The sequence below is a fragment of the Pimephales promelas genome, chromosome 1, assembly GCF_988280905.1.
Source record: "Pimephales promelas chromosome 1, fPimPro1.hap1.1, whole genome shotgun sequence".
Classification (NCBI taxonomy): Eukaryota; Metazoa; Chordata; class Actinopteri; order Cypriniformes; family Leuciscidae; genus Pimephales; species Pimephales promelas.
This window is the reverse complement of record NC_142769.1, coordinates 42,603,973-42,624,890: the sequence shown is the minus strand read 5'-3', so window position 1 is coordinate 42,624,890 and position 20,918 is coordinate 42,603,973. Positions and strand designations below refer to the sequence as shown.

Below are 20,918 nucleotides of genomic sequence, written 5' to 3'. Positions count from 1 at the left end.
ATCCTTCAGAAATCCTTCTTAAATGATATTATTTGCTGCTCAAGAAACAATTCTTATTATTATCAATGTTGAAACAGTTATGTATCTTAATATTTTATTGTTTTATTATTATAAAAAAATCAGGATGTTTTGTTGTTTTTTGTTGTTGTTTTTTTCGTTTCTTGTTTCTTTTTGCACTGTATGACTTAACAAACATTTTGTCTGCCTTGTACTTTTGTGCCATGGGCTATATCAGGGGTCGGGAACCTATGGCTCGCGAGCCATATATGGCTCTTTTCAGGATTTTATATGGCTCTCCCAATTTTCAAATGCTGACTGAAAAAGTCTCTCAAAAAGTAAAATATTAAGAGACAATTTGAGATGCACCATGCAGCACTTGTTAATCACTTGTTTATGATGCCCGTTTCTCAATCTGTGTGGTGTCATAACACCGGACGAGAAGCGTGTTAGGACAGAAGTATCGCACACCGGACGAGAAGCGCGCGCCGCGTCTAAAGAGGTATTGAACACCGGACGCGCAAGTTTATGGCCGGCAATATTGTAATGTTTAAACTAAAGACATTATGGAATTAAGATAATGTCTGTACTATGTTATAATTGTACTGTACAATTAAATACAATCGTTGAAGTCTGCAGAACACTTTACCTCAGCAATTCTCATTTAAGCAGCTGATTTCTGAAAATGAATGTAAAAGTAAATATAAATTGCAGCACACAGTGAAGTCAGAAGTCCTACATTAACGACGGTTTGATACAAATAAAAGTACATTTTATATAAAACTATGTAAATGGCGCTCTGTGGCAAAGCAGGATTTCGAACAAGGTTCTGCTGAGCCGTTGCTGGGCGCCGCGGACAGACACTGAATGTGCCGCCGGTCACCACTCCTAGGGGGCTGTTAACACCTGGCCACTTCATGCGTTTTCTCAGATCGGATAGCTATCTGATTTATCAAAACGATTCCATTTACACGCTGGTCACATAAATGTGTTTTTGCAAAACGGATATAAATCCGATCTTCAATTCACGCGCTATGCAGATTTAATGAAGTGCGCGTCACCGAAAGCAACCGATATGAGCCGAAATTTGATCTTTGGCTAATTTCAAAAAAAGCAAAGACAGCAATAAAGAGAGCGGCAACAGTCCTGGTAAGATCATTTCTTTTCTTTAGACTACTTTTATGGTAGTGTTAATCGTCTGCATCTTACTTTCACTTTGATTTGCGATGCGGCGCGTTGGCTTGGCGTTCAGCTGCTCATCTGAGGTAATGCGTGTCGCAGTAGCGTCGTCATATCTGACTAAAATAGCATGACATATAGCCTATAATACGCTCTCACACGTTTATTTCTTAGCATTTTTGGGAGGAGTAAAATTTACATGTGGTTTCAACAACCAGATGCATTTTTACACATGTCCAGTTTCGTCTGGAATGCGGCCCAGACCACCTCCTGAAGTGGTTTGAGCGATCGGATTCAAATCCGTCTCAAATGCGTTTCGGGGGGGATTTACACCTGGTCTTTTCACGATCGGATCGCTATCCGATCTCAGAAAACGCTTGAAGTGGCCAGGTGTAAACGGCGGAGTCATAGGGAATAAAGTGTTTGAATTTTAAATGAGGCGCTGCGCTTCTCGTCCAGTGTGCTAAGAAACCAGCATGTCAGTGAACAAAATATCAGAAATCCCAAGTCTCCCGGAAGCATATTGAGCGTCTCCGGTCTCCCTGATGCCCGAAAATTAGTTAACATCTCCCGGAATAGAGCGACATAGAACATGCTGCGCGCATAACACGCGCGTATGTTATGTGTCTCGCGAAAGCTAGTCAGCCCCACCCCACACACAATTATTTTTTATTTTTTATTTTTTTTGTGGAAAAAAGTGTTGTTGTAACGTTATATAACTACCAGAACTGCTACTAGTGCAAGTCGTATATTACTACTGTTGTTATAGGCCTATTACTGTTGTAAATTTGTCTAATATACGAGTGTAAACTTTGCTCTGGCTCTTTTGAAAAAAATCTCAATTTTGTTTAGTTTTTTTGGCTCTTCTTGGTAAAAAGGTTCCCGACCCCTGGGCTATATGCACGCATAAGTTCCGCATTTGACGTAAGGATGCTCGTCCATTTCCGGTTGTGTAGATTAAAGCGGAGGAAAACCGGAGAAAACGGGATTATGGCAGAGTCTTCAATATTTACTGTCCTCCCGTCTTTGAAACGAAACGTACATACGTTTAGATGTAATTTTATATATAGTTATGTTTATTTAATATAATTTTAAAAAGAAGCATAAACACAACGAGGGGTGTCTGTTTTATCTGTTTTTGTGACTAACGTTTCATTAGTATAACCATGGAGTATAAAATTCAATATAAATTCTCGGTATTGCATTGGACTCTATGATCGGCGGAAGTTATCGAGCATCCTTAATCCTTCACCGGAAATAACGCCGTGCATAGAGCCCATTGCCTGAAATAAATAATAAAAAAAGGATTCTTTGATGAATAGAAAGTTTATATATATATATATATATATATATATATATATATATATATATATATATATATATATATATGTTTCTACTGTTTTGACCAATTATATATATATTTTTTTAATTTTAAAGTTTTAATAAAAAAAAAGAATAGTATAGTGAATTGATAAAATTGGTCAATCCAAAAACAGAATTGTATAGTTTGTACTGTATGTACTTGAACCAACCTAACATTAATCTGGTATTCCCTGCTGCACGTGGACACTAACCTGTCTGTAAGAATGAGAGTAAAAATAGATTGCATAATAAGTGTAACAAAGCAGGGCTCACCATGACCTGCAGTTTTTTTTAGCAAGTTCATGTTGTTGACAAGCACATAGACACAATACAGGTGCATCAATGTCTTGTTCTTGTTTCACTACATTCTAATGCTGACTTCCTCATATCTGTTTTGTTGACAATCTAGATTATGAATTCATTATTCAGTCATTTTTAGTCTTGTACTTTGTGTTCAAAGGGTTCTTGGCCACAAAATGGGATTTATCATGTGATGAGCTTTTAATTACGAATTAATTAATGAACAAAAACACTGACCAGTTCGAGACAAAAATTGACAATTAAGGTAACAAGGTTTAAAATGAATCGTTTTGGAACAAAAGAAGTAGCCTACACAGTGAACTGAAACACTTCCAAATAGATAAGTTGTGTCCGTTTTGGTTTGCAGAAACCGCTCATTGTTTTTTCTACATGCTATAAATGCATTGTTCACTTTTTTATATCAATGACAGTTGATAAAAAAGGAAGTGTATACTGATAATCTGTAGGCCTACTCAGGTTATATAACATCTGCTTCTTATGACAAGAGAAGTAGTCAGTTTCTATTTCCTTCTCAACCACTTTTGTTTTGTTTTGTTTTTTTGTAGTGACTACAGGAATTAGATGTCAGATCTGGCTGAAATATTAAAACTTTCACCACTGCTACAAGGCTTAAAGGGATAGTTTAACACCCAAAAATGAAAATTCTATCATCGTTTACTCACCCTCAAGTTGTTACAAACCTCTATGTGTTTATTTGTTCTGCTGAACACAAAGAAAGATATTTGGAAGAATGTTTTAATCAAACAGATCTCAATCCCCATTGACTACCGTAGTATGTATTTTTTTCCTACTATGGAAGTCAATGGGGTCTTATAGGTCTGGTCTGTGAAACCAGGCCTGTAAGTGGCTTAATACACATTGTAATAGACTAAAACAACATTGGATCAGATGGGTGTTTAGTTTCACTGGCATCAATGCAAGTCTACTCATAGCCAACCTAAGACTGTGATGACTTGATCATATTTATCACCATCAAATCTTAATCACTGGATTAGCCATAGAAAATAAAACCCGGATACAAAAGTTCGCAAATGAGTCATTATTGCGACATGTGAAGACCTTTTCTGCAAGGATGTAATGTAAGTGAAGGATCATGTGCCACTGAAGAATAATGATGCTAAAACTCAGCTTCGCATAACAGGAAGTTACATTTTAAAATCTATTCAAACATAAGTTATTAAATAGTAAAAATAATAACTAAACTTATTAATCAAATACATGCAGCCTTTTGAGCAGTAATGTATATGGAGCCCAAAACAACCTGTACAGCACAAACATTAAACTGCCATTTATTTTTATTACCATCACACTACTTTTCACAACTCCTGCTCTCAGACCATAACTCAATATTGATTCAAATATCCAATGAAAATTTGTTGAAAAACTTCAACCACCTCAAATCAAAGCCTGGAAACACTTAAGAGTCAAAAGTCAAGTTGAGATCCCAGAGGTTTCTTTTTTATTGATATGGACGGAGCATAATTTCATTGACAAATCACACAGCACATGCAGGTAGGAGACAGATAGAACACAATGGCTTATGAGATGTGCAACTTTTAACAGCAAAGCATTATGGGGCAAAAAAAGCTTAGGTTTTTCTGCTTAAATAACTGGACACACAAGTTGACCAGTCAGTCAAACAACAAAATAAAATTTGATGGCATGTAGGGCATAGAGCAAAACTCATCAGCAAAGGAATTGGACAGAGCGTTTAGCTGCTCTCCTTGCCAAGGGTGAGCTTGTCGAACATGTACTCTGCCATGCCGTTTTGGGGGGCGCCCATGCGGCGCAGGTTGGTCACCCAGTCGCCCAGTTCTTTGATGGACTTCACCTGCTCGTCCAAGTAGTGTGTCTCAATGAAATCGCACATCTGCAAGAAACAAAAAGAGTGTGTTTGGATCAAGTTTAGTTGATTGAAATAGTCAATGCATTGGTTTCTGAGGTGTCACTCACGTGTGGGTCGTTGTGCTGGGAGGACAGTTTATGCAGCTCCAGGAGGGAGTGATTGACACTCTTCTCCAGCTGCAGGGCACATTCCAGGGCTTCAACGCCACTTCCCCACTCATCTTTTTCCGGTTTCTGTCATACATAAACACAAAGATTAAAAGTGGCATGAGCAAAAATCTTATATTACAGTACATATAAATGTAGCAAGTCAGCAATAGCATCACAATACAAAATATTTTTTCATGTTAATTCATGCATTTAAAAAAAAAACCAAGGCATATTTTAAATAACCCAGAGAAATACATGGTCTCGTTTCATTTTTTTTAGTCAAACCTGTTGTAATGTATTAAAGGATGTTTTAGGCATTATATATTTGCATCTAACAAGTTTAGGTCAAATTTGAGGGAAAGTTTACATTGCAAGTCTTGCGTGACGCTTTCAAATTGAGAAAATGTTTCTTTGACGAATGCATTGAGATGCATGTCTCAGAGCATAGTTAGCATGCCAAACGTTTTACAGTTGTATCCTCGTTAGGAAGTCACGAGTAAATTCATTTCACAAGTCAGCGAGCGATGCAAAACGTCACAAACAAAACGTGCCTGCAAGCTCACAGAATGTTTAATTGAACTTTACATATATTTTGTTTTCATTGCCTTCAAATTAGGGATGCACTGATATGAAAGCCAATAACTTGATATATTAGCCGATAAATTAAATTATATAATTTGAGAGTCTGATTACAAAAACAAAACTATTAAAAGGAATGTTTCAAGCACACAATTATAATGTTCTCATAATTGTATGTAGCCTATATGACAGGCTTGCAGGGCACGCACTTGCATTTTTCTTTTTGAAGTGATTTAAATCATTTAAAACAGCAAATCAAATCTATCATGGCGAACAGTGCGCATCCGAAATGTCTCAGCTGAAGGATATAAGCCATTATTTAACGGCTTTAATATATTGGCCAAGTTTTCCTAACGGCCCAATAATGATAATATTAAAACTAACAAATATCGGTGGATAAGTTGGCCAATATACTGTGCATCCCTACCTTTAAATTGAACATTGCTTGGAGGAAAACACTGGGCAGGATGTAAAAATTGTCTTTTTATTAATTACGGTCTAAATGATTTAAGTAAGCTTTTTTCATCCGACTAATCAAAGAAACAAATTAACAGATTATCAAAATAATTGTTTGTTGCAGCCCGACAAATATAGATTAAATAGGCAAAGTGATGGCAACTAGTCATATGCCAAGTCAACTTCCTAAAATCATTTCATGTGAACCAACAGTTTTTGCATTACCAATGAAACTGGTAAATCAGCCCTGCCCTCTTGGAACTCATTCAATTAAGTGTGCTATTGCAAAATCTGTACCGATCACATGATATAACATCACAGCGCCTGGTCCTAAGAGCATTTGTGGTTGCCCACTATGCTTTTTAAATCTCTCACGAAGGCAAAATGCAGCTTAATGAACATGCCTACTGTCAGTTGAAGTTTAGTCAAGTGTCAGTTAAAGATAAAAACCACTCCCTCTCTATCTCCATGTCCTGCCAAACTGTAATGCTATCACGTGAACCCAGACGTACCTTCACGTCCTGCAGAAAGATCCTCCCTCCCCTCTGGTTCTGAAACTTCATCAGTTTCTCAGCATGTTCACGCTCTTCTTGGGACTGATGGCGGAAAAACTTTGCAAAGTTGCCCAGAGCCTTATCATCTCGGTCGAAGTAGTATGACTGCATGAGAGGAATAAAATAATCAGAACAGACAATTATCAATAAAGGAAATAAATCATTGACCAAACATTCAAGCAAAGTTCGTTTAGAAAATGAACTCAATGCTCCTTCCCACCATCCCTTTGTAATGGCTTTGGACTCTCACCATTGAAAGGTAGACGTAGGAAGCATACAGCTCCATGTTGATCTGACGGTTGATTGCCGCCTCGCAGGCCTCCTCGAAGTTCTGTCGCACCTGAGAGGTCATGTTTCTGTAAGAGAGGACAGTTTAAGATAAAAAGCCCCTCCATTAAAAAAAAAATAAAAAATCCCTGTTATTAAGGAACACATCATAATCACTCCAACTTCTGCATTACCACACATCACTGCTCACCACAAACCCACTAATAAGCATCTATTGTCTGTTCCAGACACGGTGGCGTTAATCTTCAGCCCTCTAATGTATTTGTTACGAGGAAAAGCACATGACTGCATGGCACTGATAGCCTTATTCTACTCAAGGTTTGGGCTGTTGTCTCACCTACAGAACTCAAGAGATCTGGCCAAACTATAGTCTAATCTATAATTAACTCACCTATAATTATGACACCGTTGAAAAACATCTGAAATTTGACCTAGGGTAACTCTTCATACAACATTCAACAAAATACTAGATGGTCTCAAAGTCTGTTTACTAAATAAACGATTAGGAAAAACCCTTTGTGACCTGGGAACATTAAACCAAACCTGTTGAAACGGCTTGCAACGATTTGGATGGTGATAACACCAGACCCCATCCACTTTCATTGAATCAAAAGAGCAGTGCCTAATTCCTCAAGAATTAAAATTTAGCCGTGAAAACAAAATTTGTGACGCAACTAACGTTAACGTTATAGAAAACAGCTGTTAAGCATGCAAAAACGGACTGTGAAACTATAGGTTAACTTTTATTTTTCAACAAAAAAGCCAAACGTTAGAAAAGCCTTAATCAAGTCTTTTGAAGGACGTCAAAAGACGTGTAATATATTATTAACGTCATAAATAATTTCCACACACAGCTCGACGGCTCCAGTCCCCATCTAACGTTAACGTTACTGCTACTTTCATGGGGAAAGTAGCGTCACGATTTTTCAAATAAATTGCTCGATGTTATTGAATATATTTTCAGAGAATATAACAAAATGCTCCAAATCCTATCTTTACACATACGACAACAAACGCAAACCGGCACGATAACGTTAAACGTTAGATAAAAATACATTAGGAATCACGGGGCGGCCATTTGAGAAGACTGTGGCCTACAAACATAAGCTAAACGTTACATCCATTCAAACGAACGACAATTAGGCCGTTGTAGTCAATCCAGTTTCTATTTGATTAAATTGTTTTATCAAAGCATGACTAAACAAATAATAATAAAAAAAAACAACAACAACAAAAAAACAAAAGATGGAGCCCTCGCATAACGCTCGCTTGTGATGGATGCAGCAATCTCCATGCAAGCGAGGTATTCATGTATCAAAACAAAAATAAACAATTAGAATTAATAATGTGAATAAATGTGTTGATTCTGATGGAAGGCTTACCTTTTAGTAGTTTGTACTGCTTTTAAATGGTATTATACGTAAAGATGATCAACGACGCTGGTTCGCGTAGGTTTCCTTTTTAAAGCAAGCGTCTTAAACAAATGTTCTATTTTGACCGAAAACAAAATTACTGGAATCAAAGTATTTGGTTGATGGAAAAACGAAAAGATAGAAATTCGGTTGCCGTTCAAGCACTGTTGAAGCAGGTAACCTTCAGTCTATCCTCGTGGCTGGCTGAAACGATTATGAAGCCGAGTGCGGTGGCGCAGGAGTATTTGTAAGACGTACTGCAGAGTCATTACATGACGCAACACGTACGTGTCTAAAAGGATCCACCCCGAACTAAAGCCAGGCAAGACAAATGTGAAAAACATACTTATATAACAATCAATTATATATATATATATATATATATATATATATATATATATATATATATATATATATATATATATATATATATATATATATATATATATATATATATATATAGCCTATAATCTACAACATTATTATAATCTATACTTTCAAAAACTCTGCTTTTTAAGATATTATTTTTTCCTATAACTGGTTTACAGAGTAAAAACAATTCACATGTATATGTATATATATATATATATATATATATATATATATATATATATGAAGAGTTCAGATGCAAAAGCCTCTAAATGCCATTTGAAATTTTCTTCTAAAATGATCATTTTTATCAAGCTTATATATTCAAGTTCAGTAATTTCACTTAAATGACAATTAATAGGTAACTATCATTGCAATTTAAGTGAAATCACTGAACTTAAATATACAAGCTTGATAAAAATGATCATTCTAGAAGAAAATTTAAAATGGCACTTAGAGGCTTTTGCATCTGAACTCTTCATATATATATATATATATATATATATTATTTAACCTCATATATTTTATTAAAACAGTAAAAAAATTATTCACAATACTTAAAGTTATCGTGCCCCCCAACTTTAAGTTCAAATCAAAACCTATTTACTGATATCCCATATGATAAACATGCAACAAGAGGTGTCCAAAAGGGACTTCAGCAGTTTCTATACAATAATTAGAGTTTTCCTTTTCGCTAGTGCCTATATTTGAGAAGCATTAATGACATGTTTTGAAAGTGCTGGGTATTAAAATGACCCAAAATTGCAGTCCTTTTAAACATACAGGGGAAGGAACAATGTCTAGACACTTCAGTATGTCCTTGTACGTGTTAGTGGTATATAATAAGAGGTTTGAATTCAATAGCTTGATGCTACACAGGATGTCAGGACTATCTGAGTATCTCGCTGACTCAACATCAGTCATGTTCATTATAGGGCTTTTTTGCGCAATAGAGAAAGAAAACCCTCTGATTTAATGCTTGAAAAATATACTTGGAAATAAAGGTTTTTTCCAGTGATGTCATGAAGAACAAGAACCTTTAAGTGATTAATTCTTAACAACATTTTTGTTTTCAAGTGAAGAACATTTTATATATTTCAGCATCATTACAGTCTTCATTGTCACACGATCCTTCAGATCCATCCATGTTTATTATTAGTACAGTTGTGCTGCTTTATATTTGTGTTGAAACCATTCAGAAGTTCAGAAGAAGAGCATTTATTATTAAAGAGAAATCTTTTGTGACTTTATAAATGTCTTTATTGGCACTTTGGCACTTTTATGTGCCATTATATGCACCATAACTTTTATTGTTCCAAAGCAAAGCTATAAGATGGTAACATAGTGGATCATGTGCATATCACATGATCTCTGCATGGCCACTGGTGATTATAAAGTGCTGAAACAGTTACCAAACTATCACTTATTCATTCCATACATTGGTCAATCTAGTTTCGCAGTCAATAGCATGTGGGATATGACGTATGGTGGAGACCAATATTTTCCAGAACTTGTTAATGTTGTGGAACATTCTGTTGTGTAACAGTAAGTGTCTGAGTCAGAGATGCAAGAGGCAATTGAACGGGTTTGCCTCCATTGGCAGTGTTTTCTACAGTTAATTAGCCTAAATTATTATTATTACTTATTATTACTTAAAAAATATTAATACTTAAAAAAATCAAAGAAATACATTTGTAGCATCATATATTCCAAAATGTAGTTATGAAATTGTCTTGAGCAAAGTTCCTTTTACCAGTCTTTCACAATCGTTTGGGAAGCTTTACACTATGACAAAAGAAAAAAGAACAGAGTGTGAAGTGATGTCACAGATCTTACTGTCTTAGTTAAGGACAAAATGATACAGAGTTGACAAAGCATTTTAGGTTGGTCATAATAAAACATAACAGGACAGGTTTTCTAATTCACATTAAATTGTTTGTTTGGACTGTATAAAAGTGGATCATTTTAAGGTGTGATCGCTAAACAAACATAACATATATATTTGAAATAATATGATTTTGTTCTCACTATTCATGGCACCACCTTCCATAAAGGACTAGGAAATTAGAAGTATTTACCAAAGGAATTACATTTAATGAAACCACTTTGTGTGACAATGGTTTAAGTAATGAATCCTTAAAGCTATACTTAATTAATAAATAAATACACAGAGCAACACACATTTTTTGTAAAGATTTAGAAATAAGCAGAGCAAATAGAGAGTCATTATACTCTTGTTTTTTGTAAATGGGTTTAGTATTTTCTCCACACGCATTCTTGTAAAAAATCTCATAGGGCTAAACATGTTCTGGGAAATACAAAGATATAAGACAATACTGTCAAGACTGTAATTTGGTTTTGTTCTGTTCCTGTTTTCCATGTCCTTGTTTGTTCCCCATTAGTGTCTAGTTTGGTTTCCTTTGTTCAATCCCTGTATTATCCCTGTGGTTCTGTTGCTCGTGATCAGTTATCCTTTATGCTAATAATGTGGTTTGTGTTTGATAGTTTTTTGCTCATGATCTCTCCTGCATGCTTATTTTAATTTGTTAATAAAACACGATTCATTTTTGATTTGTGTTATCGTGCGACTAACACATCATGTTATGGAATCAACGGAGTTGTTGTCTAACCGACAAGCATAGCAAAACTATTAGGCCTAAGTCATTGATTACAAATATTTAATTAGGGCCTATGTTTATTTCAAAATAATTACAAGTAGTAGTGTAGATAAACTCAATCAAGAAATTCACAGTTATTTTAAAAAAGTTTCTTCATTTTCAGTGGATTTTGGTGAAAACAGCAATGCTCCTATTAGGTTTAGTGACCAGACTCTGCTACTTCACTTTGCTTCGTAGATTAGCGGAAGTAGGAAGTCTGACGTAGTCAGGCTACTCCTGAACATGTAACCCTTTTGGTGCCTAAAATCCCATGCTAAAATCCTCATCCAGGTTTTATAATTGCATGGCAAAAGCGACCTACTTTTTAGTTTTTGCCATTTAAAGGACAACTCCGGCGCAAAATGAACCTTTGGTCTAATTACACATAGTTTCACTCACTGAGAGAGAGTGTGTGTGAAAATGAGTAGTGACTCCCAGCCCCAACGCTGGTCTTTGAATACCAGCACTGCACATTTTAGATGTCTCTCACCCCAATCAAACACATCATAACCTCAACTCATCAGCCTAAGATATGAGAGCTATAAAAAAAGTGCAGTGGGGTTACTCCAGGACCACAGCGGGAGCCACTGATTTATAGAGTACCGGTACCCGCAAAGCATTAACAGCAATCCGCTGCCCTCTGGTGGCACTTCATGAACCCTTCCGAGAGAACACTTTTTTATTATTGCTTAAACAAAACAATACAAGATACACTTAGAGCCATGGCCCATGGTAGCAATTATCACGCATTTACATTATATATATATATATATATATATATATATATATATATATATATATATATATATATATATATATATAATCTACTTTACATTGGCCAGGTTTCCCATGCTCTTCAGATATCAGTATTGGTATATAGGGCATTGAAAAACATATTAGTCAGTCATTAAAAAGAATCCACTTTGTTGGTTGAAAATGATCTGCATTGTGAAAAGACCCATGAATTTATGTTTTGGTTTTTTTTGTTGAAGAAAGTATATCCATTTAAGTGGCATTTAAATGCCCCTTAAATGGATATACTTTCTTCAAAACAAACAAACAAACAAACAAACAAACAAACAAAAAACAACAACATAAATTTATGGGTCTTTTCACAATGCAGATCATTTTCAACCAATAAAGTGGATTCTTTTTAATGACTGACTAATATGTTTTTCAATGCTCTATATACCAATACCGATATCTGAAGAGCATGGGAAACCAGTGGCCAATGTAAAGTAGGTATATACATAATATATATTATGTAAATGCGTGATAAATGCTCCCATGGCTCTAAAGTGTAACGTTATCTTGTATTGTTTTGTTTAAGCAATAATAAAAAAAAGTGTTCTCTCGGAAGGGTTCATGAAGTGCCACCAGAGGGCAGCGGATTGCTGTTAATGCTCTGCGGGTACCGGTACTCTATCAGTGGCTCCCGCTGTGGTCCTGGAGTAACCCCACTGCAGTTTTTTATAGCTCTCTTATCTTAGGCTGATGAGTTGAGGTTATGATGTGTTTGATTGGGGTGAGAGACATCTAAAATGTGCAGTGCTGGTATTCAAAGACCAGCGTTGGGACTGGGAGTCACTACTCAGTTTCCCACACACACTCTCTGTGCTCCTTACACAATTGCTGATATTTACATAATAGTCTAGATTCTGTATCAGTGCCTACAAAGAATGGTTTGTAGAGTCGCCGCATATTTCCTGGACGGATTTTCGAGTGGCTGAAGGTTCCTCCTATTTCTGTCAAACCCTGATATAGTGTTTTTTGTTAGTAAAGGGGTTCTCCGAGATGCTGCCGTGACGTATACACCTCTCCGCCAATCACAATCCTCGAAACAAACATAACCGACCAGCACTTGTTAGTGAGGAAAGAAAATCCACCGCGAAATGCAGGTCCATCTTCCAGCGGCGGTGAAATAAACCGAAAGCGTTCAAAATATATTCCTTTTTGTGATTTTTTGGAGGATTGGTTCACCATCTTCCCCCCCCCCCCTGAAGATTTTCTTGCCATCTCTCTTCGTGTTTCATTTTATTTAAGGATGTCGGTGGCGGGGTTTAAGAAGCAGCTGCACAAAGCGAGTCAGGTAAGGAGACGCCCGAGTTATTACACTGTATATGTTATAGTCTAATACCCAAGTTATGAGGGTTTTGACTGATGACCGCGGAGAAAGCACTCGTGTATTGTTATCTGAAGTGGTCTGGTTGGTTTGTGTGCTTTAAGAGGCCCACCAGAACGGCAGAAATGTCGCTTACTTCATATCTTAATATTTCTGTCAACTTTGTCACATTTCTATCAACGCTTTTATTGATATCTTCGCTCATTGTTGGTGTAACTATACGTTTTTTTTGTGCATAATTCTCTCGCAGTGAGGGCTGTTTAAAAATGGTAGTTGTGTTCATTAATTCGTGTTGAATGTATTGTTATGATTATCATAATCATCATCATTATCTATAGGGGATGTCCAGGAACTGGTGTGGAGATGTTATCACGAGTGATGATGATGATGTCATTTTGAGTGGTATTGTTGTGATGTCACATGTAACCAGGGGGTCAATAGCAAACTGTTTGAACATTTATGCCTTAAAACTGGCTAGTGTTTATTTTATTTTAGATACGATTAGCCTACTTATTCCAATATTTATTAGTAGCCTATCTATTTAATAGTCACTAGGACTTATTCAGTACTTGTTCTAATTATGTCCTACAAGCTACTATCTTATTGTTAATACCTACCTAGCTATTGTTACTGTGAAAAAAAAAAAAATGATGTAGTGTTTGATATCACCTGTTCCATTCTGTGGTGAGATGTATTCCAGTTGTTGTTATTGTTACCTTTTCCAGTAATACCACTTACTTATCAGTATCAGTTCCATTAATACTTGTGGACTTGTCACGAGTATGTTCCAGTTGTTATTACTACATTTTTATTGTGATTTATATTGCAAGTTTTTGAATGTTACTAGTTTAACTACTAGTAGGCCTAATAGTTTTAGTTGTCACTAGTCACAGTTGGATCAACACGCTGTAAAAAATACAGATGAAAATGAACAAAACATTAGATAAACAAACAGATTTGGTGAAATGCCATTACACAAACTTCATATTTCTAAAAAGAGTTAGAATGAGATGAATAAGAACCAGCTGTGTACACAAAACACTTATTGAGTTCACGTTTATTGTGCTTGAAAATTGTGTCCCAAAGTTTAGACGGATGCCAATAGTACATATATTGATTAATCAGTTTTATTAGAAACAATATAAAGTTGGCTTGAAATTAAACAATTTAATAAATTAATAGCCCCCTACAATTTCTCTTTTTCGATAATCCGCTACTTTCAGGCTGATATGGTGGAAAAGATCTGTAACTACTTCTGTATCATTGCAATCTCTTAATAATTACATTACGCCAATGCTGTTTACTCTGTAAGTGTTTTTTATGACATAACAAAGGAGAAACAAACACACAATTTGTCATCATCACTTAATGTTATAGATAAAGCCTGGCTGTTTTGCCTCTCAAAAAGACATCCCATTTTAACAGCTGGATAAACCCCCATCAGCAGGCACATTCAGACTGTAAGCTAATTGTTTTACACTTTCACTTCTGTGTGAGACTGCGAGTAACCTTTGTTTAGCCATTCTGAGTTTAGTATCCTCTTTTTTATATAAAGACATTCAGTGGAGGATGTGTTTGTTTGGGAGAGCTGTCAAATCCCTCTTAACTTGGTTAATGTTTTGCCATAATAACTCAGGACGTAGGTGGTTCTGCATCATTAGGCTTCAATGTTACTTCAACTGTACCTCTCAAATTAGTGGTTTGATACTTTACTGTAATTCCTGTAATTTACAACTGCAGTCATCATTCTGAAACCATAACCTAAGCTTTAATGCATAACACTTCACAATCTGCAATCAGTTTACATTGCATGGATATATAGCCCGACTTGTTCTAAAATCTGTAGTGTGTCATCCAAAAGATCATCCAATGACCATTGAGATCAGGGAGTCAGTTTATCTTACATTACAATGTTTTTTTGCTTTTGCATGTTTGGAAGAATTCTTGTCGGTCACAAACTCATTGCCATGATGCCAGGGTGTTTTGCCATGCAGTTTCTAATGTGCTTTGTCAGCCTGAAAACTTAAAGGAGTAGTTCACTTTTAAAAAAAAACTTTTGCTGATAATTTACTCACCCCGATGTCATCCAAGATGTCCATGTCTTTCTTTCTTCAGTCGAAAAGAAATTATGGTTTTTGATGAAACATTCCAGGATTTTCTTCATATAATGAACTTCATTGGGAACCAAATGGTTCAAGGTCCAAATGAGAGTTTTAGTGCAGCTTCAAAGGGCTTTAAACGACTCCAGACGATGAATAAGGGTCTTATCAAGCGAAACGATCGCTCATTCCAAAAATAAATAAAAAAGTTTAAGTTTTATAAGCACAAATGCTCGCCTTGCTCTGTTCTGTGATGAGCGTTCGTGACTCTCCTATTCAAACTCGTTTATCAAAATGAACAAATCTTTTTTCGAGTCATGACTCAAAGGGTCCTAGATAAGACTCTTATTCATCGTCTGGTGTTGTTTAAAGCCCTTTGAAGCTGCACTGAAACTCTCATTTGGACCTTGAACCATTTGGTTCCCAATGAAGTGCATTATATGGAGAAAAATCCTGGAAAGTTTTCATTAAAAACCTTAATTTCTTTTCAACTGAAGAAAGAAAGACGTGGACATCTTGGATGACATGGGGGTGAGTAAATTATCAGCAAAAGTTTTTTTTTTAAAGTAATACATGCATTAATATATAAATTGTTACAAAAAATAATGAATAAAAAGGGAAGTAAAGGCTGTAACCAACTGGGCACTCTGTAATCTGGCAAGTTTGTGCCCACTGGGAGTCATATTTGTTTCAAATAAAGACAAGGTAACTCTAAATACATTGGCTTACAGCAACGTGAAAATGACATGAATATGACAGTGGGAAACTACTTCATAGTAGTAGTTTTTGTGCAACTTAATCAGAGATACGTTTTCATATTCCCATCCCAGTAGCCTATATTTTATATCAGGATATTGTTTAATCTTTTTGAGCTGTCTAGTCAATGTTGATATTATGATGCTCCTTGTTGGCCGTTGTGCTTTGTTATGATAAGCCACATTATCGCACAAGCTAGATAATAATCATTCCAGTCATAAACTTAACAAAACATATTTTTTTTTTGTGACATGCATCGGTTCACCAACGCTAATCTCCAAATGTGGCTGTTGTTTCTCATTGTATTGTTTTGGAACCCCACGCTGTGCCCACCAGCAGGTTTGCAGTAGTTTTTAAAAAATATTATGACACTTGTCTTTTGGCATTTTTAAATGGATATTTTCCATTGTGTGCTGTAGAAAGCTGTTTGTATAGAGTGTAGCTCAGTTTTTAATGTCATTTTGATGGGATGATTGCTGCTTGTGTACAAGGCCATTGTAATGAAGCCCTGTGTTTCGGTCTTTAATGACCACCAGCGCACTATAACAAAAGATCTATGAATATGAAAGCAGCACATTTTAACCACCTATAGGTTTTGTGATGGTGGAAATGCAAGAGAATCCAAACGCATGAAGGGAAATTGAGATATTCAGCTGAGATGTTGCTCAGAACCACTTCAGCACTTTAATTATGCACTTTAATTATAAGTGGTGTTGAAGAAAATCATATTTTAATAATATTTTCTTTTGGTTATCCAAGTTCTGCTCCCTGCATGCTGATAGACAGCATGCAAACGGCCTTGGTTGGCACTTCAGTCTATATTTTAATACAAAGTCCACTGTCATACGTTGAGATTGTTTAAACGTATGTATAGCTGATAAGAACAGGGTAGGCAAGAGCTTGTCATTTTGTTTTATTTTGGCTCTATCCTCTCCATATTCATCATATCACTGAATGAATTAAATGCATATTTTGTCTATGGCTCTTTTCAAGAGATTGATTGTTTCACAGGAAAGCTGAACTCAACCTTGAAGAGTGAATGAGTTTTAGGAGGAATTTTCCCAGTTAAGCAATACACCAGGATCAGAGTAACTTAGTAACCAGTTGTCAACATGAATCAGGGATAGGCATGTGTGATTTCATGAGCTTTATGTAAACCGAAAAGGCTCACTGCTGTTGAACGCATACGTTAGGTGCAAAGGTTTTACTAAATTGGTTTTATTTAAAATGTATTTATTCAGGAAATCCTTCACATTTACACATGCAGATATTAGATGAGATGGATAAAAGAAGGAAAGATCACAAAGAATCAAAGTTTAAATTGTTCCCATATCCCTACGAGACGTCTGGCCTCTGTAGAGGACATTTTATTTTAGCGAATTTCTCTGGCAACATAGCCTACATGCCAGTTTTTAAGTCTGTGTGTCCTGTAAAGAGCACATTCAGGGCTTTGCAAAGATACCAAATGTTTGGAGGTCTTTAAAAATGACTGAATGACCCCATGTACAGAAATCTGACTAATTTTCAATTTTTTTTGTCAGAAATCATGATTTCAGGGAAATGTTATGGGCTTTCAAATCAGAATATGACTTTCTGTTATGAAACAGGGCATCGATTTCATACATGACCTCTGTAGAGGACACCAGGACTTACATCATGGCATATCAGGCATTTTGGAAACACAACAAGTGAATGGGGAAAGAAGTTCTACATCAATATAGATCTGAATCAAAAACACATTAATATGCAAATGACATACAGATGCAGTGTTTCCCCTACAATGTATTCAGCAGCGGCGCAGCGCCGCCGCTGGATTTTCAGCGCCGCCGCAAAATCTTTTCATGATCAGCAATATCATGACATTCACTTCATTCACTTATACACCTAAAAACACAGACATGGCGACCGGCAGCGCTGCTAATGTGGCTCTGAATCCACTTGTTGACAAGAACGGAGGAAAGAGCCATATATGGAAATATTTTCGATTAGGCTAATGTCACGTTGCCATAAGGGGCCGTTCGTTAATTTAAATAAGCCATACGCGCTCCACTGAGAATAGAAGTGACGCGGTGGCGGCGCGCTCGTTTATCCAATCGCGCCTCTGTTCAAGGTTGCATAGCAACGAGAGACTCCACGGGACAGCGAGCACTTCTGGAAAGGAGAAAGCGGTACGAACTGTTTCCATGAGCCGGACGAGGAAGTATCACCTACTGCTCATAGTCCTGATCTCTCTTCCGGCTTAATAATACCAGTCACAGCGCGAAATAAACATGAATGAGCATCTGAAAGTGTGTTAAAGATAGAGTACAACTTATCCAAATCCGTATCATGTCACATTGATTCGCTCAATCAGCGTTTCAACCGTGGAAAGACGTCAGTTAAACAGCTTGTAATCAATGTCATGTATCGTCATATTTACCTCAGAAAACCCACATCAACTCGTTAGTCAGCTAGAAAAATAACTCTAGAGAGGAGTATTTTGCTAAAAATATAGACCATATTACATATGCATTATAATCTTAATGTTCTTCAATATTTAATGCATATTTGAATAAATCTGGCAAGTTTTTATGACGGTCACCATTTAAATGTTTATATAATCTTCTTATTATAAAAATAAATAAAAGTGTAATTTAAGTGTTTGTATAGCTACAAAACAGTTCATTATTACCTTCATATTAGGCTAATGAAGCCTAGCAGGCTACTACAACTAGACTCCCATAGTTTACAGCATTAGTTAAGAGATTTGATTTCCTTGAGAAAATTAGCCATTTATTGTAACTGTCTGATATCCAAAATAATTAATATTGAATCGAAACGGAATCGAAATCGAATCGAATTGCAAGCTTATGAATCGAAATCGAATCGAATTGTGAAATTTGTGTCAATACCCAGCCCTACATTCTAATATGATGATATCTGCTCTTTTTTTAAAGTTTCTTTTATTATTAAAAAATAACATCATGTAATAGTATTTCACAATATTAGGCTACTGTTTTTTCTGTATTTTTGATTAAATAAATGCAGGCTAGATGAGCATAAGGCTTCTTGCAAAAACATAAAATAGTATCACTGTCACTCACACACATCTGAAAAACCCAGAAAAATTAAGTGCTCACAGATTGGGTGTGGCCTTTGCCATTAAGAAAAAATGTTCAATAAATTGTAAATAATCTTTTTCTGGGTTGTGACGTTTCATTTTTCCCCTATCAATTTCTACATTTTAGTTTGAGTTTTAAAACTTACAGGTTATTTTTTATAGTATAACGACCTCTTAACTGTCAAAATATCATTAAAGCTACATTATGCATTTTTCTCCGCCGCTAGGGGTCGCTAACCTCTTACAATAACAAAGGCGTAGGTTTAGGACGCAGTGAATAAGCGTAATGATTGAACTTGTCATGCAGATGGATCTAATGTGTATGGAAAATGTATTTACATTTTTCAAACTCAGGTTGAAGGGGTTATTTAAAAAAAAATTCTCCCGGAGGTGCAATTCCCCAAACCGCACACCGCCCCGCCCACAGCCCCACCCCGCCCCGCCCATCGCGGCTTGATAACAACCTCCGGCACCTAACAGCACCGCTGCTGAAAAAATTTCTAGGGGAAACACTGAGATGCATTGCATAGCAAAGGGAATGGCATTCATGGCCATGTTTAAGTTTACAGGCATTTTGCATAAAGTTAAATCCTTCCATATATCTTTCATAACATAATTGAAAATCATCTTTCTGGGTTGGATAAAAAAGCTTGAAACCTCAATTTTAACCACTCTTACATTTACTCAGAGAACCATATTTTGCTTCTATATTTCTTGGTTGGCTCCATGATACTTTCTGAATAATTTTATGAAAACAGTTCATCCCACTGTTGTTCAAGGTTCATTTTACAATTTTAAATACCAATTTCAGGGTCACGGGAACCTGAAACTAGACGACTATACTGACCTTCCTGACATTCTCGTCATTCTTGCAACTCACTGAGTAGTTGGTTTAATATTCTTCTCACGCATGAATGGAAATGGAAATCGAATGGCTGCCTATTTATGCTTTTACATGCATTTAGCAGATGCTTTTATCCAGAGCTTTTATCAAATAATTTTGTTTCATTTTTGATTGCAACCTCATGTAAAATTTCTGGAGGTCACACAGCAGTTATTTTTTTCTCCATACCAAAAGTATAAATGCATAGAAAGACGCGAATACAATATTTCAATTATCAGCCAAGATGTCCTTTGCCGTTTATTACAGATCCTCAAATTTGATGGGTGTCTTTTGTGTGTGTGTGTGTGTGTGTGGCAGCAGAAAACTAAACTGCAAATTACTGAACATAGTGTTAAATCATTCGTTTTCTCCAGCACAAATTAGTATCATAAACCAACTGTGAAATCCAGGACGCACGCTATGCAGCGAACACACAGTCCTCTGGCTGGCAGAGAATCTGTAATTTATGTGAAAACAGCAGAAATGAGACCAACTGGCAGAAGTACACAAGTCTTCAGCTCAGTTACTGCCACATTCATTATTGATTATGTCCTATCGATCTGGGCACCCACTCCTGTAGAGGAACATCATTGTTACGAGGCTGATCTATGTTTATTACTCACATTAGCGAGTGCTCCCACAGTCTGTTGGCAGAGTAATAGTTTTACAGATGGTTGAGAGCAGACGTTACCCAGAGTTCTTGAATGGAATGTAAACCACTTATATGGCCCACACTCTGTTTTGGACTGAAGAGTAGTTTTCTGCTCTATGAGCATAAGACAGTTTGAG

General features: G+C 36.2%; 2 protein-coding genes across 3 annotated transcripts in view; one reads left to right on the top strand and one right to left on the bottom strand.

Moving 5' to 3' along the window:
• Positions 1–4,295: 4,295 nt before the first annotated feature.
• On the bottom strand, positions 4,296–8,448 carry fth1a (ferritin heavy chain 1a). The gene is made up of 5 exons (XM_039659006.2): positions 8,114–8,448; positions 6,694–6,799; positions 6,402–6,548; positions 4,813–4,938; positions 4,296–4,729 (listed from the first exon to the last, which is right to left on the bottom strand). Exons 2-5 carry the CDS (start codon positions 6,793–6,795, stop codon positions 4,571–4,573), a joined length of 534 nt encoding a protein of 177 aa, XP_039514940.2. The 5' UTR covers positions 6,796–6,799; positions 8,114–8,448; the 3' UTR covers positions 4,296–4,570.
• A 4,563-nt stretch (positions 8,449–13,011) lies between these two features.
• sh3gl3a (SH3-domain GRB2-like 3a) overlaps positions 13,012–20,918 on the top strand; it is a 38,548-nt gene continuing 30,641 nt past the window's right edge. The window contains exon 1 of one of the 2 annotated variants that reach the window (XM_039659930.2): positions 13,012–13,258. In XM_039659930.2, the coding sequence (XP_039515864.2) occupies positions 13,214–13,258 (45 nt within the window). In that variant the 5' untranslated portion in view covers positions 13,012–13,213. The remainder of the gene's footprint in view (positions 13,259–20,918) is intronic. The other variant, XM_039659929.2, reaches the window with a different exon arrangement.

Excerpts from the sequence above, each read along its gene's own strand:
- fth1a (XM_039659006.2), bottom strand. The coding sequence starts at position 6,795 with ATGACCTCTCAGGTGCGACAGAACTTCGAGGAGGCCTGCGAGGCGGCA. Across the intron at positions 6,549-6,693 it reads CCTACGTCTACCTTTCAATG|TCATACTACTTCGACCGAGA; the intron begins GTGAGAGTCCAA and ends CCTCTCATGCAG. Across the intron at positions 4,730-4,812 it reads CCCAGCACAACGACCCACAC|ATGTGCGATTTCATTGAGAC; the intron begins GTGAGTGACACC and ends TGTTTCTTGCAG.